The sequence below is a fragment of the Schistocerca serialis genome, chromosome 1 (genome assembly GCF_023864345.2).
Source record: "Schistocerca serialis cubense isolate TAMUIC-IGC-003099 chromosome 1, iqSchSeri2.2, whole genome shotgun sequence".
Taxonomy (NCBI): Eukaryota; Metazoa; Arthropoda; class Insecta; order Orthoptera; family Acrididae; genus Schistocerca; species Schistocerca serialis.
The window spans coordinates 429,445,492-429,472,631 of record NC_064638.1 but is presented as its reverse complement, the minus strand read 5'-3'; the positions used below and the strand labels follow the sequence as shown (position 1 = coordinate 429,472,631).

General features: G+C 45.1%; 1 protein-coding gene across 1 annotated transcript in view; it reads right to left on the bottom strand.

Annotated features, from left to right (window-relative positions):
- Positions 1 to 27,140, bottom strand: part of LOC126472359 (serine protease easter-like) — a 155,345-nt gene that overhangs the window by 55,388 nt on the left and 72,817 nt on the right. The window contains exons 2-3 of the mRNA XM_050099931.1: positions 14,175 to 14,377; positions 9,799 to 10,009 (exon numbers count right to left, since the gene is read on the bottom strand). Coding sequence (XP_049955888.1) covers positions 9,799 to 10,009; positions 14,175 to 14,377 — 414 coding nt within the window. The remainder of the gene's footprint in view (positions 1 to 9,798; positions 10,010 to 14,174; positions 14,378 to 27,140) is intronic.

The following is a 27,140-nucleotide window of genomic DNA, read 5'->3' as shown; positions in this document are numbered from 1 at the left end:
TTGTGGAACATGGTATAGATCACAGCAACAGCTGTTCACAAATTACGCCTCAATGAGAACGTGTCAAGCACGCATGACGACCCTTATAGACTTTCACAGTAAGTGCTTCGCAGAATATGAAGTAATATCAAGATTGTGAGTAATCATTTATCAACTGATACGTCCAAGCAGACACAAACACAACGCCGCAAAAAAATTGCAACAACAAAAAGGAGTTGTGCGACGTAAACAAAAGTTGGTAGAGACTTTCGAATCTGAAAGAGGATGTCTACTCAAATTTCACGCCAGTCGCATAAGAGTGGCGGTAGTAGCACTACTATGACTATTCAAATCAGGTTTGCATTCAATACACGCTGTAACGATACCTTTGGGATTGGACGTGGTGAGTTGATGTTAGCCTAGAGTGCCATTAATGCGACAGAGACGCCATTATAAACACCACATTGAAGTTGAACGAGGTCGTGTAATAGGGCTACGAGGAGATGGATGTTCGTTCTGCGGTAATGCAGAAAGACTTGGCAGGAATGTAGCCACCGTTCAGGTAGCTGCCAGCAGTTGTCGAGGGAATGTACGGGCTCCAGATGGCCACTTGGTAGTACCGACAAGGACGACCGGCGCACCAGCTGGCAACACAATGACAATGGCGAACTATTTCAGATCGATTACTTCAAGGTCAGCTCCGAGCCAGAAGCCCTTTAGCGCGCATTCCAGCGATCCAACCAGCCGCCGTTTTGCGTCTCTAGTGGCGACAAGCGAGAGCTCATTGGAGGAGGGACTGGAAGTATGTGTGTTTTCTGATGAAAGCCGGTTCTGCCTCGGTGTTATTGATGGCTGTGTGTTGGTTAGCAGGAGGTGAGGTGAGCGCCTGCAACGATCGTCACGGCGGCGTAGACACACTGAATCTACACCTTGGGTTGTGCTCTGGGATGCGGTTTCGTGTGACATTAACAGCATTCTCGTGCTTATCCCGCGCACACTGACTGCAGTACGTCACTCTGGTGATTCGACCTGTTGTGCTGCCATTCATGCACAGCAATACTGAAGGTGTTTTCCAGCATGGAATGGCGTACCCGCATCAGTTACCCAAACTCAGTTTGGCTCGATGAGCACCCGGCTCAGAATCATTGTTTCTGGTAGAGATGACACACTGAATAACCCTAAAATCAAACAAATTTATCACGAAATCTTGCTACTGTAAACGAACATGCTCTACACACTGTCGACATACTGTGCTTGATCACCAGATCTGTCTCCAGTCGAGAACATATGGCACTTTATCGGACGAAAACTCCAGCGTCATCCACAACTAACGTTAACCGTTCCTGTATTGATCGACCAAGTACAACAAGCATGGAACTCCATCCCACGAACTGAGTTGGGGTTGGGTTGTTTGGGGGAGGAGACCAGACAGCGAGGTCATCAGTCTCATCTGATTAGGGAAGGACGGGGAGGGAAGTCGGCCGTGCCCTTTCAAAGGAACCATCACGGCATTTTCCTGGAGCGATTTAGGGAAATCACAGAAAACCTATATCAGGATGACCGGACGCGGGATTGAACTGTCGTCCGCCCCAATGCGAGTCCAGTGTGCTAGCCACTGTGCCACCTCGCTCGGTCCACGAACTGATATCCGGCGCCAGTATAACAGAATGCATGCATGTTTGCATACTGCATTCAGCATTCTGGAGGTTACACCGGTTATTAACGCAAATTTCAGTGTTATCTCGCGCTTACATTAACCTGTGATCTTGCAGTTTTAGTTGCTTAAATACGGTAGTAATTTCATTACTCTATATTAATAACTTTTTGGTGTTTAATTTCTTCCATGATTGTAGTTCGTGAAGAGTTACTTTGGACCGTCTGAGTTACAAGCTACAAATCTGTCTCGAAACTTCTGAAGAAATAAAAAAAAAAAGGTCGTCTAGTTACTCGCCACAGACCATCCATTCCCTGCTCCTCCTGCACTGCTCAAAAAGAGGACGACACTGATGGATGCTCTGAAATAAGGGATTGAGACTGGCCTCTAGGCGTATGGATAAAGCCAAGAAGTCCAGTTTCGGTACTCCAGAAGTTACCACAGCAACTTTTTCGTATTTAACATACGCAAAACTCTATCGGGATAGTGCAATCTCCTTTCTTCCGTGGTATGGCGTCAATAGACCATTCTCTTCTGGGTTATTCATAATGTTCGTCACTAGCGTACTTCACATACGACCAGAGTCTCTTTGGATTTTCTGACAGGTTTCGAGACAAAGTTTCGTTGTTGAAACTGTTATAATTATCTCGCATTGAAGTCCGCGCTAATTTCCAAGCTTCTGAAAAAATTGCAAATCTTGGAGATTTTACTTCAGTTTATATTGAGCATGTTCGTTTCGTTGTTTTTGCAGCAGTGTTCTGACTCGTTTTTTGTACCAAGGAGCATCAGCTCCGTCGTTTGCTAGTTTATTTGGTACAAATATTTCAACTGCTACCGATACTACACATATCAAAAAAAGTTTGGCATCACCTCGATTCTGCGAGTTCCGTAACCTATACAGAAAACTGGAATAGAGATCAACATAAACATCATTTCCGCCCTTTTTATTGCTCATGAAAACCACACATTGCATGTTCTGCCATAATACAGCGTGACCTTCAGAAGTGATGGCCCAGATTGCTGTACACACCGGTACCTCTAATACCCAGTAGCACGTCCTCTTGCATTGATGCATATCTGAATTCGTCGAGGCATACTATCCACTAGTTCATCAAGGCACTGTTGGTCCAGATTGTCGCACTCCTCAACGGCGATTCGGCGTACATCCCTCAGAGTGGTTGGTGCGTCACGTCGTCCATAAACAGCTCTTTTCAATCTATCGCAGACACATTCGATAGGATACATGCCTGGAGAACATGCCGGCCACTCTAGTCGAGCGATGTCGTTATCCTGAAGGAAGTCATTCACATGATGTACACGATGGGGGCGCAAATTGTCGTCCATGAAGACGAATGCGTCGCCAATATGCTGCCGATATGGTTGCACTATCGGTGGGAGGATGGGATTCACGTATCGCACAGCCGTTGCGGCGCCTTCCGTGACCACCACCGGCATATGTCCGCCCTACATAGCGCCATCCCAAAACAGCAGGGAACCTCCGCCTAGCTGCACTCGCTGGACAGTGTGTCTAAGGCGTTCAGCCTTACCGGGTTGCCTCCAAACACGTCTCCGACGATTGTCTGGTTGAAGGCATATGCGACACTCGTCGGTGAAGAGAACTTGATGTCAATCCTGAGCGGTCCATTCGGCACATTGTTGGGTCCATCTATAACGCGCTGCATGGTGCCGTGGTTGCAATGATGGACTTCGACATGGACGCCGGGAGTGACGTCGCGCATCATGCAGCCTATTGTGCACAGTTTGAATCGTAACACGACGTCCTGTGGCTGCACAAAAAACATTATTCAATATGGTGGCGTTACTGTCAGGGTTCCTCCGAGCCATAATCCGTAGGTAGCGGTCATCCATTGCAGTAGTAGGTCTCGGGCGGCCTGAGCGAGGCTTGTCATCGACAGTCCCTGTCTCTCTGTATCTCCTCCATGTCCGAACAACATCGCTTTGGTTCACTCCGAGACGCCTGGACACTTCCCTTGTTGAGAGCCCTTCCTGGCATAAAGTAACAATGCGGATGCGATCAAACCGTGGTATTGACCGTCTAGGCATGGTTGAACTACAGACAACACGAGCCGTGTACCTTCCTCCTCCTGGAATGACTGGAACTGATCGGCTGTCGGACTCCCTCCGTCTAATATATGCTGCTCATGCATGGTTGTTTACATCTTTGGGCGGGTTTAGTGACATCTCTGAATAGTCAAAGGGACTGGGAATCGGGGTGATGCAAAACTTTATTTGATGTTTGTATTTCTTTGAATTCAAGCCACATCTAGTCTACACGTACATTCTTAATTTGGAAGGAGTGGAGATTGTCTCTCAGGAAGGCGCCAAGTGAATTTTTATCTGCTTATTTGAATGGGCATATTTTTCGTTTAATTTTGGAGAGTTTGGGGCTTACAATACTCAGTCTCGCTACGACAATCCTGCGTTCACTAATCCCAATATTTGTTATCATGCTCGTTATTAGCTCAGGATTATTTGTTGTTACGAGGTCAAGTATGTTTTCACAATCGTTCACTGTTCGCGTGGGCTCATGAACTAACTGCTCGGAATAATTTTCAGAGAATGCATTTAGCACAATTTCGGATGATGTTTTATGCGTACCTCCTGATTTAAACACGCATTTTCGACAACTTATCGAGGGAAAATTAAAGTCACCATCAACTATAATTGTACGAGTAGGGTACGTGTTTTTCCCGGCGGGGTCAGGGATTTTCTCTGCCTCGTGATGACTGGGTGTTGTGTGCTGTCCTTAGGTTAGTTAGGTTTAAATAGTTCTAAGTTCTAGGGGACTGATGACCATAGCTGTTAAGTCCCACAGTGCTCAGAGCCATTTGTACAATTTTTTTTTTTTAGGGTACGTGTTTGAAGTTAAACTCAAGTTTTCCTTCAACCACACATAAATTGTATCATCTGAATTTGGAGGTTGGTAAAAGGATCCAATTATTATTTTATACCGGTTGCCAAGAGTGACCTCTGCCCATACTAACTCACTGGAACTATCCTCGTCAATTTCGCGACAAGACAAACTACTTCCAACAGCAACAAACACGCCACCGCGAACTGTGTTTAGCCTATCCTTTCGGAGCACCGTTAGGTTCTCCGCAAACATTTTGGCTGAACTTACCTCCGGCTTTAGCCAGCTTTAAATCCTGTAACGATTTGAGCGTCAGTGTTTTCTATTAGCGCTTGAAAAAATGGTTCAAATGGCTCTGAGCACTATGGGACTCAACTGCTGTGGTCATAAGTCCCCTAGAACTTAGAACTACTTAAACCTAACTAACCTAAGGACAGCACACAACACCCAGCCATCACGAGGCAGAGAAAATCCCTGACCCCGCCGGGAATCGAACCCGGGAACCCGGGCGTGGGAAGCGAGAACGCTACCGCACGACCACGAGATGCGGGCTTAGCGCTTGAAGCTCCTGTACTTTTCCAACACAGTTAAGACAATTTACAACTGTTATACCGATGGTTCCTGTATCTACCTGTCTTCGGCCTGCACCCTTTGAGACTGAAGCCCTTTTTGTGTTTTCCCGAGGCCCTGTAACCTAAAAAACCGCCCAGTCCACGCCACACGACCCCGCTACCCGTATAGCCGCCTCCTGATCTTTTCAGCGGAGCCCGAAACCCAATCACCCTTTGGCGTAAGTTGAGGAATCTGTAGCCTACACGGTCGCAGAACCGTCTGCGCCTCTCATTGAGACCTTCCACTCGGCTCTGTACCATACGTGCGCAATCGGTCCTGTCAACTACGCAGGAAATGGTCAGTTCTGCTTTCATCTCGCAAGCAAGACTGGCAGTCTTTACCACTTCTGTCAGCCACTCGAAACCAGAGAGAATGTCTTCAGATCCAAAATGACACACATGACTGGTATCGCCGTGAGCCACCGACTGCAGTTGGCTGCACCGTGTGCTCTTCATGGCAACCGGAAGGACCCGGTTCAGGTATGGAATGAGTCCACCCGGTATACACACGGAGTGCACATTGGCTTTCTTCCCCCTCTTGTCAGCCATGTCCCTAAGGGGTCCCACAACGCCCCTAACATTGGAGCTAACGGTATTTATTACTCCAAATTATGCACCAAAATGTAGAAACAAAGCATTCACTGGTGGTAAGTATAGTGCTACTGCTCCTAAAATTACTAAGGCTCGTTGTGGTCACAGAAAAAGCGCTAAAGGCCTGAAATCAACCGTCTTACTTTGAATTCAGAACAAGGGTGCCTGAAATCCTAGAGAAAATATACAAATACTACGTATTCGTAAAGGAATGCGAATGGATAGCTGATGGGCCGAGAAAGTTCTCTATTAAACTGCAAGAGATAATAAAAAAGCTCTACGACAACGTAATGGAACATAGTTACATTACGTCGGAAAACACGCAGAAGCGACATGTATGTGTATACTTAACTGAAGATCGCAATACTTGATAAAATCTAGAGGAGACTTTGATACGGTTGTAGATGTCAAATGGCTGCTGCAGTTCGTGCTACTGATTATGACGATATGATGTGGTGGCAATTAATGGAAAACCCGCAACACGCGAAAAGAAGCCATGTTGCATAATGCTGCTGACTGTATTCAATCACATCAGTAAATTGATAGGCATTTCAAACGTTCTAACAAAAATGGTTCAAATGGCTCTGAGCACTATGGGACTTAACATCTGAGGTCATCAGTCCCCTAGAACTTAGAACTACTTAAACCCAACTAACCCAAGTCCATGCCCAAGGCAGGATTCGAACCTGCGACCGTAACGGTCGCGCGGTTCCAGACTGAAGCGCCTAGAACCGCTCGGCCACACTGGCTGGCAAACGTTCTAACATTCACAAAAATTGCTAACAATCGAGGAGAAAAATATTATTCAAGTAGGTCATGAATGTGTCATAATATATGTTTTAGGTACGAAAGTATTTAGTACAATGTACTAGAGCTAGAAACTATTTCGTGAATCTGAAATGTTTTATTAGTGTAGTGGAAACATTTTGAATCTGTTGATACTACCATGTGTGTATCTTGCAGCCGAGTATCGATAGGATTTCCATTGCTATTAGCAGCTACATTTAGATGACTTGATAGTATATGACTAGTTTAAAATCTTGATACTGGGAAGCGTCATTTGGAGTGAATAAAGATCAACTGACTCTCCCGTAGAAACACTTTATTTCGAAGTGTTGTGTTACGCTGGTGCTATGATGGGATACTGTGATATGTCTTCATAATTCTTCTGCGTATAAACCGTGTCGTGCTCTAAAATGATCTACCTACGTATCGGTCACCGTTGAAGAGGCTTTCATCAGAGTACGCAATACTAGTGGGGCAGCATATGTTCATTTGTAGTGTGCACTATTTAATCAAAAGTATACAGATACCTGTCAGTGGACATTAATATGGGCTATTTCCATCCTTCGAGTTTGTGAGGACATTAACTACACTGGGTACATTTTCATTGAGACGTTTGAATATCTGTGGATGAGTGACAATCTTCTGTATATCCAATATCAATGAGAAACGGAACGACGGGTGATCAGTATGTGAGGACTGATGGAACCGTCTTCAGCCTCGTTTTTAAAGTTTGTTCATTTAGTGCACTGCGTAAAGGAACTTTAAAAACACATGGCTAAAGGTGGATCCATCAGTCCTCACAGAATGTCAGTCTATTCTTCCTCAAGAGCGTTAACCAGGAAAGGTGGTGATGGTCGGACGCTGGGGTCTTGAGCGAAGTCGATGTTCTAACCCATCCCCAAGGGTTTCCTTTGGGTTCAGTTCGGGACTCTGGGCGCGCCACTCCATTTCAGGAATGTTATTGTCCACAGATCACTGCCTTGCAGAAGCTGCTCTATCACAGAATTAATTGCCATTCTGATACAAGCAGTCATCGTTTGTGAACTGTACCTCTCCTGTACGCAGCACACAATGATGTAAAATGTGTTTATATGCTGCCGCATTTAAACTCTAACATAGAGTTTAACGTCCTGTAGTTACCGCATTTACATTTTATTAAGCTCAGTAAGGAGGCCACACCTGAACCACTAAAAACATCCTCATACCGTAAAACCACCTCCATTGTACTCGTATTTCACTGTTGGCATTAGACGTGGTGTCAGGTAACGCTTCCGGACAATCGCCAAATACAGACCCTTCCACCGAACTGCCACAGAACATAGGCAGCTTCATGACTGCAAATCACCCGCTTCTACTCATCCACCGTCCAGTGGGTTGCTCTTTACTCTACCTAGAGCATCGCTCAGTTCTGACGACAGTAATGCGTGCTTTATGAGGCGCTATTCGACCATTGCACCCCCTTTTAACTCCCTGCGCACAGTCATTGTGCAAGATGGACTGCTGATACTACTTTGAAACTCGCTGGTTTCATGTAATTTTTTACAACCATCCTCAGCAATGGTAGAGGATGGCTGTCCGTCCAAACTGGACTCGCATTCGGGAGGACGACGGTTCAATCCCGCGTCCGGCCATCCTGATATAGGTTTTCCGTGATTTCCCTAAATCGCTCAAGGCAAATGCCGTGATGGTTCCTTTGAAAGGGCACGGCCGACTTCCTTCCCCGTCCTTCCCTAATCCGATGGTCTCCTCCCCTTCGTGGGATGGAGTTCCATGCTTGTTCTACTTGGTCGATCAATTCAGGGACGGTTAACGTTAGTTGTGGATGACGCTGGAGTTTTCGTCCGATAAAGTGCCATATGTTCTCGACTGGAGACAGATCTGATGATCAAGCACTCCAAAACAATATGTCGACACTCTGTATAGCATGTTCGTTACAGTAGCAAGATTTCGTGATAAATTTGTTTGTGTTTTAAGGTTATTCAGTGTGCCATCTCCACCAGCAACAATGAATCTGAGCCGGGTGGTCATCGAGCCAAACTGAGTTTGGGTAACTGATGCGGGTACGCCATTCCATGCTGGAAAACACCTTCAGGATTGCTGTGCATGAATGGCAGCACAACAGGTCGAACCACCAGAGTGACGTACTACAGTCAGTGTGCGTGGGATAAGCACGAGAGACCGAAGACCTCGCTGTTTGGTCTCTTTCCCCAAACAACCCAACCCAAACCCTATTTTTATGACTGTCCGTCAGTACGATGCGTTTCTGATCTTTGTTTATCTGTGGTTGCCCTCTTCACAATTACGCCACCAACAGTCGACTTGGGCAGATTTAGAATGTTTGAAATGTCGCTTTTGGATTTTCGTTTGTGTGACATCCAATGACCAGTACACATTCGAAATCACCGAGCTCTTCTAAGCGACGCATTCTACTGTTACAGCTTCTCTACTCACTATACAATACTTTCTGCTTCCTTTTATACTAGCAGGCCCGCCTTTCGTGACATGTAGAGCTCACTTCCACGTTTCGTGGGGGGTGTCCGTATATTTTTGATCAGATAGCGTATAGTTATCACTGCCGCCTCCACAAGGAACGTAAATAAAATTCATCATAGGATTGGCTTTTGGTTGTGGAGGGTAAGTGAGCTGTTGTTGATTGTAATTTAAGGTGGAACTATGTTGGTGAATCAGTGGGAGCTGCTACTCCCACGGTGTCAGTTTGTAGTTAGTACGGATCAGACATTTTGCACTGGCGTACGCAACGGGACAGCCTCGCAGTGTGTCTATATGCCGGCTACCTCTCGTAATCATGATGATGGAGGCCTTGACAATTATCGTGTCTCACGTTGGTGGGCCGCTTGACTATCTCGATCGCTCCCGTATTCCCCTTTTGAACTTAAGTGGCAGCCTAGATAGCACGCTAGCCTTCTCGAACTGTATATATTTCCCAGATTGATATTACTGTTTTGTCGCTGCAGTTTTATGTTGTTATCCAAGTTGTATGTGTTACTTGTACTCCTTTTCGATGAGTTACTACAAGTCGCTCCGTTTCTCTGCGTAAACTGCTCCACAGTTCCAGCTGGCGTCATACACTCCCGGCGTGCGCTGCGTTTCGATTGTCTCTTTGGTGGACCACAGCAGGTCGCTAATTCTATTGCTGCTCCGATAGACCGATTTACTACTCCAGTGGCGTAACTCGAAACGTTACATCATTTGACAATACTATCTCCTCGAGAATCTACGAACCTCTTGTACTTTTTTCCCTTTATCCTGTTGTATTGTTGGGTAGGTGGAATGCGGGTACTCACTTGCGCGGTACCTGAGCAACGCGAGCCAGGGGTACTCGTCTATCTCGGTTGTCTTGCCACCGAAGATGCGCTCCGAGAAGTCGACGCCGCATTCGGTGGGCAGCAGGCGTGCGTTGGGGTGGTCAGACGCCTGCTGCTGGCGCTGGTTGGTCTGCTCGGGGCGCCGCGTCGTCGTCTGCTCCTCCACCTCGGGCGGCTCGTACTGGAAGCCCTGTAGGGGAGACGTGCAGTGAGCAAAAGCTCGCGGTTCGGGGACGCCACTTGATGCAACCGAGGGGACGTCATCGAGTGTGGTGCAGGCCGCTCCTCCAGCTGTACTTCTCGTTCTTTTTTAGAATAATAATAATGATACAAGAAATTTGACGACATAGTAATTACTGGTTACTGCAATTCCTTTCTAATAAACAAATTTTACATAGGACGTGTTTGATTTACTGAAAAGTAATCTTACGCAAGCACAAAATATAGTCCTCAGTTTCACAACATATATTTAATTTATTTAGTTTTTTATTGGGGCGAGCTTATGATAATCACGCCCTCTCTTACATCTGACAAGGCGTTCTGCATATTATACATTATTTTTACACTTGGGAGTAGTGAAAATATTAACAGCGGAGAGTAGTAGTAGCTGTAGTAGGTAAGAGCAGAGTTTATGTTAGTTCATGAAAGGCAGAAAGTGAAGGCAGGTAACATATTTAAACTGAGGATACTGTTAGGAATGGATGTGAAAAAGGGGGGGGGGGGGTGCGAAAGGAAGAGACAGATGAATGTGATAGAAACACAAGTAATCAAGAAGGAAGGGAAGGATGACAACGTGGTCGTTAGAAACGGACAAGTAACGAAGAGAGGGGAAGTAAAATGGCGTGGTTGAAATCAATGAGATACACTTATAGTTCTGTCCATCAGGACTGCGACTCTTAATCTACATTGGAATGACGTGCTTCTCTTTCCAGTTGCGTGGCACTTTTGTTTCTTCTAATGAGCGACGATAAACTGTAGTTAGAAGGAGGGACAAATCTCCCCACATTCGACACAAACTATGACAGAAACCTTATCAGGCCCACAGCCATTTCCTCTGTTGAGTGATTCGAGTGTGATTTTCAATTCGATGCTCAGTTACTTCTTATACCATTTTGACAATAAGCATAGTGGATGGCAACATTACAGACTGAGGGAAATTTCATGTAGTGTCTATGTAGAAGAAGGGAAAAAATACGATGAAAAGGAACAGCTCAAATGAAATACTGGAAGAGAAACTGTGTGCTCCATTGTTAACATACGTGAAACCTTTTTTTCACATATAATTTATTTTGTGCATTCATAATCAGTACTACGTCGAGGTACCACATTTACAAACAAAGTCTTCCAAGCTTCGCGAGAACTTGTTGCAGAAGTATCTAAAGGTTTCTAGCGTTACTGTATGCTGCTCAGCTTGAAGCCAGGAAGAAGACATGAACATTAGGGTTTGACATCCCCTCGACGAAATGGTCGTTAATGAGATTGTAGTAGCTCGCATAGGAGAAAGGTGGGGACGAAAATAGGTCATGTACCTCTCAAAGCAGCCCTACCCGAAATTTGTCGCAAGAAGTTTAGTGGAAACACGGAGAGCCTAAATATAGATGATCCGTCAGAGCTCTGAAAACTTATCTTTCGTGGAGAATTCCTGTACTCGTAATGAGATGCATGGACCACTAATGGAACGCCCATGTTGCCGAGAGAAACTAAAGTTCTCCAGACAAAATACACTCTAATGCGAAAAGAAAATCGGCGCACCACGAAGAATTAATCCGAATGGGACGGAAATCGGTACATGTGATGCACATGTACAGGCAGACAGATCATGATACGTAATTCCATAAAAAAAGGAAGATTTGTTCAAAACAAGAGCTTCAAAAATTGATCAAGACAATAACATGTTGGTCCACCTCTGTCCTTTATGCAAGCAGTTATTCGACTTGATATTCATTGGTAGAGTTTTTGGATGTCCTCCTGAGAGATTTAGTGCCGAAATCCGTCTAACTGGCGCATTAAACAGTCAAAATGCCGAGATGACTGGAAGGCTCTGCCTATAATGCTCCAAATGTTTTCAATTCTAGGGAGATCTGACGACGCTGCTGGCCATGGTAGGTTTTGGCAAGCACGAATACGAGCAGTAGGAGCTCACGCCGTCTGTAGGTGGGCATTATCTAGCTGAAATATAACTCCAGGATAGCTTGCCATGAGGGCAAAGAAAAACCATGCATAAAATATCATCGACATACCGTTGTGGTGTAAGGGTGCTGCGGATGGCAATCAAAGGGTTTCTGTTATGAATAGGAGTGTCATCCCAGACCATCAATCATGGTTGTCGGATCATATGGCGGGCGATAGTCGGGTTGGTAAGTCACCACTGTGTGGAGCATCTCCAGACACGTCTTCGCCGATCATAGGGGCTCAATTCGGAGCGGGACTCATCAAAAAATGGTTCAAATGGCTCTGAGCACTATGGGACTTAACATCTGAGGTCATCAGTCCCCTAGAACTCAGAACTACTTAAACCTGACTAACCTAAGGACATCACACACATCCATGCCCGAGGCAGGATTCGAACCGGCGAATGTAGCGGTCGCGCGGTTCCAGACTGAAGCGTCTAGAACCGCTCGGCCGCACTGACCGGCGCGGGACTCATCACTGAAGATAATTCTGCTCCAGTCAATAAGATTCCAGGCCGAAGATGTATCTGGAGACGCTCCTGACAGCGATGGAATACAAACCTGACTGTCGCTCGCCAGAGCTGGTGGCCTGGGATCTCATTTATTTTCATAGCAGTATACCTTTGGGTGTCATCTGCGGCACCCTCACAGCTCAGTGGTACATCGACGATATTTTACGCCCCATTTGGTTGCCCTTCATGGGAAGCCACCTTGAGCTTCCATTTCAGCAGTTCAGCATGCCCGCCCTCCCGCTCACCAGTTGAGAACGTTTGGAGATTTATGGGCAGGCCTCTCCAAGGGTCTAAAGCATCAATTGGACAGAGTTTGGCACAATATCCTTCAACTCTGTCAATTCCAAGCCCAATAACTGATCGCATGAGGGCCAGAAGTGGACCAAAGCGTTATTGACTTCTTCAGTTGAAAATTACGGGCTGAGAGGCAGTGGTCGATGTATAAAATTTCCACCTGACATTTCGTCTCCATCTGCGGGAGACATCTTCTGAAGTCGTCCGGCTACTGGCATTGAGGCTGCAGGTACTCTTGCACTTATAGAGCTCATAGAGGGCACCACCATTCGTCACGTGATGCCTATGGTATGCCTATCTTTGAAAGGCGTCATCATTCTCGATAAAGAGTAATCGATTGTCAATCTGCTGGCGCAACGTCGACATCCATATTTTGTCTAACTTTAAAACTTCCTCTTTTCTTTTAAAATTGTTATGGTGTTTGTGAATCTCTATTGCTTCTCTATACATGCGCGCATGATAATGGGATGTTCGTGCTAGAACGCTTGTCTTATTAAATTTAATTTCGTCATTCCCATCTCGAAAAACATGCTCAGCTGCGGCCGATTTTTCGATGTGTCCTAAGCGACAGTTTCTTTTATGTTCGGCCAAGCGGATGTTTACACTTGTTTTCGTTGTTCCAGTATATACTTGTCCACAACTGCATGGAATTTTGTATACCCCAGGTGTTGCTATGGGGTGTGGGGCGTATTTTGCAGTTCTTAAATATTCCTTAATCTTCTTGGTGGGCCTGAAGATTGTTTCGATCCCATTCTTGGCCAGAACTTTCCCGATACGGTCCGTGACTTTATTAATGAACGGTAGGAAAACTTTTCCAGTAGTCATCAGTTTGTTGCTGTGGACTTCTGGCTTCTTTTCTTCTTTGATGGAGGGCTCGATCAATTTCCTTGCTGGTAAATCCGTTTTTCATGAAGGCTGACCGTAAGTGATTTAGCCGGCTGGCAGATTTTGTTGGCTCTGTCCACCAAGGTTTTCATGACACCTCTTTTTTGCCTAGGATGATGGTTAGATTCCTTGTGGAGGTATCGATCCGTGTGAGTGTTCTTTCTATATACCTTGTGGCCCAGCCCGGAAGTTTCAACCGAAGACAACACCGGCCGTGAAAGCGTACATTGTGCGTTATTGACTTGTTCAATTTGTGAAGCTCTTTCTCTCGAAGAAATCGTCCAATTTTTGTGAAACTGTAGTCATCAGTTTGCCTGTACCTGTAGATCACATCTACTGATTTCCGTCCCATTCGAATAATTCCTTCGTGTTATGTCGTTTCTTTATCTAAATGTGTCTAAGGAGCGATCAAGCTGCCCACCGTAATCAACTTTGGATAGACGAAAGCGTTACGTCCACAGGGAGTCAGTGGTGGGAGGCGGCAGGTACGTACCTGTACGCAGCAGACGCGCGGGTAGCGGTTCTCGAAGCCGCACAGAGAGCTGCGCAGGAACTCGACGGCGCCGGGCGGGCGCGGCGTGGCGCGCAGCAGCGCCAGCAGCGGCGGGCAGCGCGTCACCTGCACGCACTCACCCTCGGCGCCCATGGGCGAGCGGCACTGCTCCCTCTGCGGCTGGTAGCCGCCCCACCAGCCCTCTGCAGTGCAAAATGGAAAAAAAAGCTACAGTAGTGGCCCCGCGTTAATCGAGGAGCGTACAGGCATTATACTGACACATTGGTTTCATCTCGTCCTCGAAATTTACGTGTAGTCGCGCAAAATTGTAGCGAAATGCAAGAAGATCTGCAGCGGATAGGCACTTGGTGCAGGGAGTGGCAACTGACCCTTAACATAGACAAATGTAACGTATTGCGAATACATACACTCCTGGAAATGGAAAAAAGAACACATTGACACCGGTGTGTCAGACCCACCATACTTGCTCCGGACACTGCGAGAGGGCTGTACAAGCAATGATCACACGCACGGCACAGCGGACACACCAGGAACCCGGTGTTGGCCGTCGAATGGCGCTAGCTGCGCAGCATTTGTGCACCGCCGCCGTCAGTGTCAGCCAGTTTGCCGTGGCATACGGAGCTCCATCGCAGTCTTTAACACTGGTAGCATGCCGCGACAGCGTGGACGTGAACCGTATGTGCAGTTGACGGACTTTGAGCTAGGGCGTATAGTGGGCATGCGGGAGGCCGGGTGGACGTACCGCCGAATTGCTCAACACGTGGGGCGTGAGGTCTCCACAGTACATCGATGTTGTCGCCAGTGGTCGGCGGAAGGTGCACGTGCCCGTCGACCTGGGACCGGACCGCAGCGACGCACGGATGCACGCCCAGACCGTAGGATCCTACGCAGTGCCCTAGGGGACCGCACCGCCACTTCCCAGCAAATTAGGGACACTGTTGCTCCTGGGGTATCGGCGAGGACCATTCGCAACCGTCTCCATGAAGCTGGGCTACGGTCCCGCACACCGTTAGGCCGTCTTCCGCTCACGCCCCAACATCGTGCAGCCCGCCTCCAGTGGTGTCGCGACAGGCGTGAATGGAGGGACGAATGGAGACGTGTCGTCTTCAGCGATGAGAGTCGCTTCTGCCTTGGTGCCAATGATGGTCGTATGCGTGTTTGGCGCCGTTCAGGTGAGCGCCACAATCAGGACTGCATACGACCGAGGCACACAGGGCCAACACCCGGCATCATGGTGTGGGGAGCGATCTCCTACACTGGCCGTACACCACTGGTGATCGTCGAAGGGACACTGCATAGTGCACGGTACATCCAAACCGTCATCGAACCCATCGTTCTACCATTCCTAGACCGGCAAGGGAACTTGCTGTTCCAACAGGACAATGCACGTCCGCATGTATGCCGTGCCACCCAACGTGCTCTAGAAGGTGTAAGTCAACTACCCTGGCCAGCAAGATCTCCAGATCTGTCCCCCATTGAGCATGTTTGGGACTGGATGAAGCGTCGTCTCACGCGGTCTGCACGTCCAGCACGAACGCTGGTCCAACTGAGGCGCCAGGTGGAAACGGCATGGCAAGCCGTTCCACAGGATTACATCCAGCATCTCTACGATCGTCTCCATGGGAGAATAGCAGCCTGCATTGCTGCGAAAGGTGGATATACACTGTACTAGTGCCGACATTGTGCATGCTCTGTTGCCTATGTCTATGTGCCTGTGGTTCTGTCAGTGTGATCATGTGATGTATCTGACCCCAGGAATGTGTCAATAAAGTTTCCCCTTCCTGGGACAATGAATTCACGGTGTTCTTATTTCAATTTCCAGGAGTGTAGAAAGAAGAATCCTTTATTGTATGATTATATGATAGCGGAACAAACACTGGTAGCAGTTACTTCTGTAAAATATCTGGGAGTATGCGTGCGGAACGATTTGAAGTGGAATGATCATATAAAATTAATTGTTGGTAAGGCGGGTACCAGGTTGAGATTCATTGGGAGAGTGGCTTACAAAACACTCGTTCGACCTATACTTGAGTATTGCTCATCAGTGTGGGATCCGTACCAGATAGGGTTGACGGAGGAGATAGAAAAGATCCAAAGAAGAGCGGCGCGTTTCGTCACAGGGTTATTTGGTAACCGTGCTAGCGTTACGGAGATGTTTAACAAACTCAAGTGGCAGACTCTGCAAGAGAGGTGCTCTGCATCGCGGTGCAGCTTGCTCGCCAGGTTTCGAGAGGGTGCGTTTCTGGATGAGGTATCGAATATATTGCTTCCCCCTACTTATACCTCCCGAGGAGATCACGAATGTAAAATTAGAGAGATTAGAGCGCGCACGGAGGCTTTCAGACAGTCGTTCTTCCCGCGAACCATACGCGACTGGAACAGGAAAGGGAGGGAATGACAGTGGCACGTAAAGTGCCCTCCGCCACACACCGTTGGGTGGCTTGCGGAGTATAAATGTAGATGTAGATGTAGAAAATCACTTTCGCGACCGTGATCAGAATCCGTGACCTGTTTGCGACTACGGCGCGAGACAAACAATGTGTCGCCCCTCAGACTTACGCGGAAACATTTATTGGCGGGATGGTGGACCCGGATCAGAATTCTGTACTGTCTCTCGTTTTCTTTTCAGTTAATGTTGTGACTCGTTCTATGCGGCCTGCCACAGATACCTTTCTTGTACGAGGGTAATCCCAAAAGTAAGGTCTCTTATTTTTTTATAAGTGCAGAACTCTGTTTGAGTGGCAGTTGGTCACACTGTTATGAAGAGTGCTTCATGTATTGTGTGTAAACTTGTGCACGCCGCGCTGAAGCTCTGTCTTGGCTTGGCAGCCGTTGAGAATGGAGCTCCCGTTGGATGTTACCGCCAAGTTCGAATTGCGCGCAGTTATTCGGTTTCTGGACGTAAAGGGCACTGCGCCGATTGCAATCCATCCCAAGTTGACGTAGTGCATGATGACTCGTGCAGGATGTCAAAAATGTTCGTAAGTGGTGTAGAGAGTTTGCAGTTGGTCGGACCGAAATTCACGACGAACAAAGGAACGGGAGACCATCAGTTTCTGAGGAGACAGTGTTGAAGGTTGAGCAAAGCATGTGTGAAGATCGGCGTATCACCCTGGATGATCTCTGACTTTGGTTCCTGAGGTTTCGCAAGGCACCGCTCACAGAATTTTAACGGAAACATTGAATTACCGGAAGGTGTGCGCAAGATGGGTGCCACGCATGCTGACTGAGGACCACATGTGGCAACGAGTTGATGCTTCTTCACCACCTTGCAGCCGAACAGGACAACTTTCTGGACTCAACTGTCACTGTTAACGAAACCTGGGCATACCACTTTAGACCTGAGACAAGCAACAATCACGCCAGTGGCGGCATCCTTCTTCGCCAAAGCCGCGGAGCTGGTATGATTTGGGCATACAAATACTGCCACAGCGTCTACAAAAATGAATCGACAGAAATGGTGATTATGTCGAAAAATAGCTAAATGTTCAAGACGTAAACTGATGTAAACCAGTGTAGAAATAAACAGGTCTATGTACATATAAAAAAATAGGAGACCTTATTTTTGATATTACCCCGGTACCATTATCATCACACAGTACATACACCCTAGGTCCCCAGTATGCAGAACCCCACCGACAAACTTTCAGAGATTGTAAGCATAGGCCAAAACAATATATCTAGCAAATGTGGACTCTCAAATACAGACCTTAAAATCTATGAGCACTTTTTTTAGTAGAAGCTAAGTGTTACACAGAGGCGAAGATAAACAATTGCTTATAATTCTAAAGGTATGCGCATTAGAGCCCATGTTTCCTGGACAATATTTCTTCTTTTGGTCCATACTACCAACTTTCGAAATTGGCGAGCAATGGGCTTTCCGCAAAAAATGTAGACTGATGGGCCAAACCATTATGACCACTGCCACCGCGTCGTTGGATGCAACCTGGTTGCGTTGTGGGCACGTGATGCGGTAACAGAAGTATGTAAGCAGAGCAGAAACGGACGGGGATCACACTACCGAAGACATATTCTGCAAATGGAGACTGACAAAGAGCAGGTTATTATTACGCGTAGTCTGAGAACGACTATTTCTAAAATGGCGAAGCTGGTCCATCGTTTACGTGATACTCTCGTGAGCACCTACGGAAAGAGGCATAGGACAGTGAAACTACCACTAGGCGCTAAATGGTTGGTGCTCCACGATTCTTCACGGAACTTGGGGTTCGGAGGCTTGTCTGCTCTATAAAGTAGGTTAGATGGTGATCTGTGACATTTCTGCCGAAAGAGCACAATGTTGGTGCACGCAGAAGTGTTTTGGAGCATACTGTTCATCATAAGTTGTTCAACTTAGAGCTCCGCAAGAGACCACCCCAGGTGTTCGCATGTTGATCCAACGACATAGTCAGTTACGATTACAGTGGGTGCTGGACCATTGGGATACACTCGTCGATCAATGGAAACGTGACGGCTTTTCGGAAGAATCACATTTTTGCTACACCAGACCAATGGTCGTCTCCACAAACACCCTCATCGAGGTGAACGGCGGCTCGAAACGTGCAGCGCGCCATGGACGCAGGGTGGTGGGTATGGTGGGTGCAGCATGATGCTATGGGAGACACTCTCCTGCACCTACATGGGACCTGTGGCAGCTGCGAACTACTTGCACCACTTCATGCATAATGTTTTCCCCGACGGTGATGTCATATTTCGGTTGTATAACTGTCCGTGTCTCGGAGCCAGAACTGTGCTACAGTGCTCTGAGGAGCACTATAGTGAACTCACGTTGATATCTTGGCGACCAAATTTGTCTGATGTAAATTCTACGGAACCCATCTGGCTCGCTATCTAGCGCCATCACTGCATACGTAAATCAGCGGCCGTTACTTACGGGGATTACATGACCTGTTCTAAGACATCTAACGCTACACACCTCCACAAACCCACCAACACACTGTCGGATCCCTGATACACAGAATCAGCAATGTATTTCGTTCCAAAGATGGGCAAACAAGCTATTAAGCAGGTAGTGATAATGTTTTGGCTCATCAGTGTATATCTCGCAGGAGAGAAGATGAAAATGCGCTCATAGGTCTTAACGCGTGCGTTTTAGAGACCATGTTCATTAGAGAATTTTTTCTTGTTTTGTTCCATACTGTCACCTCTGAAAGTTTGTCGGTGGAGGTGTGCTTCACCCTATGCATAGTCTTCCCCGCAGTTTTTATCCTGCACTATGAATGTTATTCACCGATGCTGTGACATTACCGTCACATTTCGCTGTGAGACCTTAATTCATTTTTCGGTCACTATTTTGCGGTTACATCTGCGAAAACTCGAAACATAGCTTTGTGCTCTTCTAGCAGATCAGGTTGGTCCCAGTATGGTTTTTGGTCTCCTTTGTCAGCAGAATATCTTTAGAAACAAAATACAAATGCAAATTAAATCAGCAAGATACACCTCCCTGGTGTATTGAGCAACCTCCACAGAAGCCAGGTTGTTTACCAGCTCGCTGCTTTTGTTTGAATACAACCAACGCTTGTTCTCATGCTGCACAGTGAACACCACATCCAACTTACCATCCCCTTGGGATAGTTGAGCATGACATTTTTGCCTCGCTTCGCTAACGTCAAAATCCCAGACGCACGGTGGCCCTTAGTTCCGTTTTACTCCAAAAATTTGGACTGTCCAATGAGATCGCATAGTGTCACTTAGTGCATATTGCGCACAGGCCGACCAATCGAGGTAACACTAGTTCAGCCCAGTGCCGAGTTTTTCATGTTAAAATGTAGGTCTTTTACGCAAAAAATGGGATATTTGCTATCCCTTCCCAGATATATTCGTAAATTTTGTTACATTTATCCTCTGGCACATAAAGGATGAAAGTATGGGCAGAAGGAAGAAATTTTTTCGACATTCAGGAACGGAATGCCAGAGGACTTGACAGCTGACCGCCACCTGGGACTGTTTGGCACACTTCGCTGATCTTGAGGAGATGTTAGTTTTCACAATCCGTGTTGATACAATACATAATCTGAGTTGCTCCACTTCTCATATGTTTCGGGTACGCGCTTATCTTGCTGATTTAATTTGCATTTGTATTTTGTTTCTTTAATTTTGTGCCCGTGAGCTGCACAGATAAGGATATGTTCTTGCTTAATTCTCCAGGCAGTCTTCCTTTTAAGTTTGATAATAATTGGGTCGATAGCCTTCGTGAAATTTTTAAATGAAATAATTCCGATTTGGGCTGTTAACACATTGTTTACTACGATTTCAATTTCGAAGTAACTTCAAATTTCATACTGCAGCACTGCAACATTAAATTTAAATTTAAGTGTTTATATCACTGTTTCACCCAATTTCTATCGTGTATGGTGTATGGAACAGCAGATAAATTTACAACACCATATGCAACTGCTCTTGCACGCCATGTCACAGCTTTATATTCTTGAGTAGGCCAGAACATCCCACAATTCTTGAAAATTACCATATGTTGAAACTGTGGTCGCAATAACTGATTCTCAACAGCCAAACGCGGAATGATTTCATTTAAAAAGTCTTCCTTTTGATTCGTACCTCCCACAGTACTAGCGTCATTTTTATTAAAATAATTTGTACTCAATTATTCTTGTTCTTAAATAACTTTTGTTTAATCTTTGTGAAATTTAAGAGTAAATAAAATTCTGTTGAAGGTTGACCTGACCTCTATTTCAAGATCCTTAACTTACTTGGTTAAACGACCCATAAAAAAATAAATGTAACCCAGTATACTAGCAAATTATACTTCTTGTGTCCACATTGACCTTTGCATACAGTGAGCAGATTAGACGACAAATTACTGATTACTTCATTTCGGAACAGCAACGTGCATCAGACTCCACTCAACAGCACCAGGACCCTTACTTATCAGTGTTGTAACACATGTCCTACAATCCTCTCCCTTATTCTTGACAATTTTTGCGACATACAGTAGTGGAAATCAGTCAAAAGGCAATGTCTGAAGCATACATGTATCGAATTTATTATGAAAGTAGTAGATACTTATAAGACACAAACAATAACGACAGTTTCTTTTATAATACAAGTAACAAAATAAGGCGTTTGCATTTCCTGGATGGAAATCGGTATAAATGCGTTCACTATCCTGTATGGTTATTGCAGTTTTAGTACTTCGTCCAACCAGCTTTCTTCCTAACTACCTCAGATATTCTCTCCCGCCGTAATTTTGTGAGGGTTTCTAATTCTTGCAGCGAAATTGTCGCCACTCTTCTCGTATCGCTTTTCCAACTAACATGTGACCTCTAAATGCTTTCCATTGCGATAAACACACCTTGCAAGTATTCCCAAAAAGTTTTCTCAGGTCTCAGATTCAGGTTACATGAAGGCCAGCGTAAGATGCATGCATTATCTTGTTGAAAATTGGACTTTCGTCTCCTACATTAGTAGGGTAAAGGCAATATCAGCATTCTACATCAGGATAATCATACATTCAGGGGCTAACCTATTGTTCTCTTTTGATTGACAGGTCGTTAACCCATTGTTCTGCTAAGTGGATATGGACCCTTGGGGGTAAGATGTCCTTCTGAGAAACCTCCCCCAACCATTCCCCTCCCCCTCCTCCTCCCCTCCTCCCCTCCCCCTTCTCCTCGCCACCCCTCTGGGAACTCCTCTCACTGATACAAGCAGGCTTTTTATATGAAATTAATTTACTACTTAACTAAATTTATCAATTAATTAACCCCTCCTTCTCTGAGAAACCACAATTCCTCCTCTTGCCCTCCCCCACCTGTAAATTCGCAGGAAAACTACTTAATTGATTGCCTGTTTGGCAGGGATTTGATTGCAGTGTATGCAGTATTACTTACACAATTTCTGCTAGACAAGGCAATGTGTGAATATTGTTTATTAAAACAATTTATGGGATATGCAGTGGTGTATAGAATATAGTTTATTATTTATTTAAGGAAATTGGTGGGAAAACGATTGCAGTATATGGAATACTGTTTTAACAATTTCTGATGGACAAGGCAGTATGTGGAATATTGTTTATTTAAAAAATTTCATGTCTTCAATTTCATGTCTGGAATACAGTTCATTTACTTATTCAATGAATTTGCCAGGAAATTGACTGCAGTGTATGGAGCACTGTTTCTTTAAACATTTTGAGCGTGAGAAGGTAGTATGAAATATTTAGACAATTTCAGCACATTGTTTATCCCAATCATGCAAGGATTACTGTCAACATAACTCACCACATGTAATAACACTTTTAGAAACTTCCACACTGACCACAGGGCATTACCCAACCACACCCCCGACTGCTTCGTCTGACTGGTTGTCATGGCAAGATGTTGGAGATCACTATCAATCGGGTGTTTGATGTCACAATTGGGTTTTTAAGTCACTATAGCATTACTAAATTCGCTCTCTCTGCTACATTTGGAAGGAGGGAGACAAGGAAGGATCTACTGTGTCATAGGATAGAGACAACATCAAATACCACTGCAAGCTAGAGTCCACTGTGATGTACTGAGGAGTGCTAAACATGGTACACATAAACCACAATCCAGTCTGTAACAGTAGTTGTCATGGCTACATGTCAGAGATCACTTCCAACATTCATATATACAGACCGCTTCCTCCCCTACCCCCGTGATGCCCACATGCAGCATGCTCATCCCCTCATACACCACCAGCACCAATGCTCAGAGGCTGCAGAAAACTGCTACAGTTGTGGACTTGAGTATATGCCAGAATGCACCACCGTGACCATGGATAGCATCTGGGAATGACTGGAGTGTTAGGAATTTGGATGTTTAATATGTTCAGCGCCAAAACTTGGCAGTGATCAATACTGAATTGCTCAATTTTCCACGGAGAATACATGCAACACACTCAACTGCAAAGACAACCCAATCCATACTGAATATTAGTTCACTATTTAGCTATCCAGAAGGCGCCACAACTGGGACTTGCCCCTGCAGCTGTGGGCAAGAACTGACTAGCTGGCTGGCTGGAACTTTTCTTTGTACCCACTGCTCCTGAGAGCTTAAATACAGAAACGTTCATTTCTTCCAGCTACAGGCTACCTCCACCACAATACCTGCTCATCAAATGGTGTCATCCTAGAAAACCAGCCACTTATTTATCACTGTAATTATAATCAGATATTATGATTGTAGCCCCAATCTGATAACATTCAACAATGAGTGAAGTTTCAGAAAGACCTCCTCCTGACGACTGTGGCTCTGGAAATATCAATATCTGTATCTCTTTTATGACTGGATATAATTTTCAACGAAAAATTCTTTATTCCCCTTACAGTTATCAGTGCACTGAAATCGAAATCTTCCATGTCAAATCTATACCTCCCTTATGACCAGACACAGCCGTTTTCTTTACATGTCGGAACGCTGATCGCAGTAACTGGTCGTCTACAAATGATCTGCCTGTGGAGATGCACTCTGTAGTTGGAGAAGGGAAACTATTTATGTCCCAAGATGTTACCTACAGTCGACACACTGTCCACTAACAAATAACTTATTACAGGAGTAATGAAAATAAATACCCGGAAGCTATAGTTTGTAGATGGCCTGGTAGGGTTTTGGGTACATACCAGAGTTGCAAGGTATAAACAGAGATAAAGAAGCACATCTGGAAAGCAATAAGAGCATATATATCAGAAAAAATGTGACCAGCAACAGAAATCAATTCTGTACACATGTCAAATCCCTGTTGCATACCCTTACAAGAAGAAGTGGATGTCAAATGAACATGTAGAACTGTATCCAGAATTTAAGTTTCGGTCAAGTGCAGCTCTACATGAGTCTGAAGACAGGCTCTGTGATGGATTGGAGCAGTACATAGAATTGCTTCCAGGCTTTGAGTTTCCACTACAGCCATCATCTGCACCACTCGCTGAGACACATATAGGGACAAAGCGACTGTTGCTATACTTCTCATAATCGTCCTATCCAAATGCATGCATGTGGATCATCGGAGAGAGGGCAAGTTTTAGGGTTTTTTGGTAGGTTGGTGTATAGGACGCAAAAATATTCTCGTAGAGACGACCATATACACATGGAAAACTGTAGAAAAATATGAAAGATGTCATAAAATCGGTAAAATTCGAGGAATAAAAATTGAGGGAAATACGATGAAATGTGTAAAATCGCGAAAGTCTAGTAAAATTACAGAAATTGAATGAGAATACATAAACTTAGAGAAAAATAAGAAGAAAAGAGTACTGAGCCAAATCAATAAAATTGCATGTTATGGAGGAGGAGAGTAGACTGATACTAGGTATAAACACCCTAATAGTGGAAAAAGGAGGCGTCCTGCAGACGTGGCGTCAAGGCGAAATGGGAGTATTATGCCATACACGAGCATTAAAAACTAACATTGGACCATGGCTTCTGTGTGCTACCAGGGTTAGTGGTAAACTGTGATAAGACTGTAACATCCCCTCTGGCTACTGATCATGGTGTTTGTTTCCTTGTAAGATGTTGTTTCTTCATGTTCATTTTCGGCTGCCGACTATCATTTTATAGGACTGTTATGAACTTATCATAATTTCTGAACCATAATCGGGCTTGGAGTTTGTAAAAAGCAGCCATCATACACCTCCAGATACCTGTGGAGGGCTTGTGTTACAAAGAATCGATGATTTCTTTTGTGTGCAAGGTAGCTGTTTTATCACCTTACAGTTTGTCACCATAGTTTATCATAGAGAAACTTACAGGGAGAATGTTTGTCATGCAGAGGAAATATATTTCTTACATTGGAATATCAACAGCGTTGCATGCCACGTGACTAATATGTCGAGAACTGCACAACTCTGGCATTATAGCATGTTTAAGTGTAGAACCGTGTAGCTCTTGGAATGTGTTTATGTTCAATGATCATTTCTCTCTTTCCGATATCTTCTTGGTATTCACACCAAACACCAGAAAAATACTTCAGGACTGATAGCACAGTTGATTTACATAAAATGTCTCAAACCCCATCTGTCTGGAGCTCTATCATGCACAAATCACATTTTTCTTCTAAACCACATGCTTCTTCTTACCATCACAACACCCTTATATCTCCGCCAGCCGATGTGGCCGAGCGGTTCTAGGCACTTCAGTCTGGAACCGCGCTACCGCTACGGTCGCAGGTTCGAATCCTGCCTCGGGCATGGATGTGTGTGATGTCCTTAGGTTAGTTAGGTTTAAGTAGTTCTAAGTTCTAGGGGACTGATGACCTCAGAAGTTAAGTCTCATAGTGCTCAGAGCCATTTTGAGCCTTATATCTCCTACACACCGATAATGGGTGCTAACCTCCTCGACAAGTGTGCATCTGGAGAGACCTTGTGCACTTGGATAGGTGCCGTGAGTAAGACTGGCGCTGATCAGTCTTCGCTGAAGAGCTGTTACGGACTCAGCTCGCTAAATTCTTTCACCAGACTTGGAATATAGTGGGTATAGTACCCTCCTACTTTTGGTCAGCTGCAGATTAACTTGGGGACAGTGTTATAGGGATGGTTGGTCAAAGATAGGGCATGGAGATCTTCCAGTCTCCAACTTTATCCTAAGAATGCGAGAATACGACTCCCATCCACATAGGTAAAGGTAGGCAGTTGTAATCATAAATTAAGCTCTATGATCGAAGTGCTAGAAAATTGTAGGTAAGCTAACTACATAGGTATAGGATGCTATCTGGTATTCTTTGGTGTATATGTTCGAGAATTAACCATGAATGGGACATATTGCATAGTCATCTATCTACATTCATAATCTAGTATATGATACACGCTTCCGGTGCAACGCTGACATTCAAATTTTATACAGTTTAACACCTTCCTCTTTTCTGTTAAAATTACTACGGTGTTTATCAATTTCGGTAGCCTCTCTATACATTCACGCATAATAATGCGAGGTTTTATATATGACGCTCGTCCCGCTGATTTTATTTCATGATTACCTTCCTGCTAAACAAGTTCTGCTAAGGCCGATTTATTCGTGTGACCCGGGCGGCAATTCCTCTTGTGTTCAAGACGGGTGTTAACACTTCTGTTTGTGATACCGATATAAATCTGTCCACAACTACAAGGAATTTTATATACCCCCGGGGTAGCCAAGGGATGTCATGCATCTTATGCCGATCTTAAATATTCTTTTATTTTTCTGGTGGGTCTGAAAGTAGTTTCCATCCCATACTTGCTTTCCCAATGCGATCTGTGACCTTACTAATGAACGGAAAGAAAACCTTGCCGTTCGGCGGCTGTTGTTCGTCGTCTCGATCTATCTCCTTGCTAGAATAGCCATTATCCACGAAAGTCGACCGTAGATGTTGAATCTCATCTTTTAAATAAACGGGATCATAAATTTTGTGCGCCCTGTCTTTTTTGTCTAGGTTGGTGGTTTGAATCTTTATGCAGATAACGATAAGTATGTGTGGTTTTTCCATACACCTTATGGCCCAACGCTGCGTCCTGTCGAGAAAATTCAGTTGTTCATTACTCTCCGTCTCCATAGTAACCTGGATTTTCGGATTAATGCTGTTTAGATGTGTCAGAAAGGAATCCATCTCCTCTGCTTCGTGTGCCCATACTGCGAAAGCGTCATCGGCATAGCGATACCATCTGGCTGATGTCTTACTGGCAGACTGCAACGCCCGTTGTTCAAAAGTCTCGATAAACAAGTTAGCGACAGCAGGACTAAGAGGACTGCTCATAGCCACCCCGCCAATCTCTTCCTAAAAGTCGCTATTGTATTGAAAGTAGGTTGTGGAGAGGCAGTGTCAGAATAATGCCACAATATCGGTAGGAAAAATATCCGCTATGCATGAGACAGCTTCGTTTACCGGAATCATAGCAAATAATGACACAATATCAAAACTGACGAGGATATCATCCGTGCCCATGCTCATTTCCTTTAACTTGTCAATGAAATGAGATGAATTTTT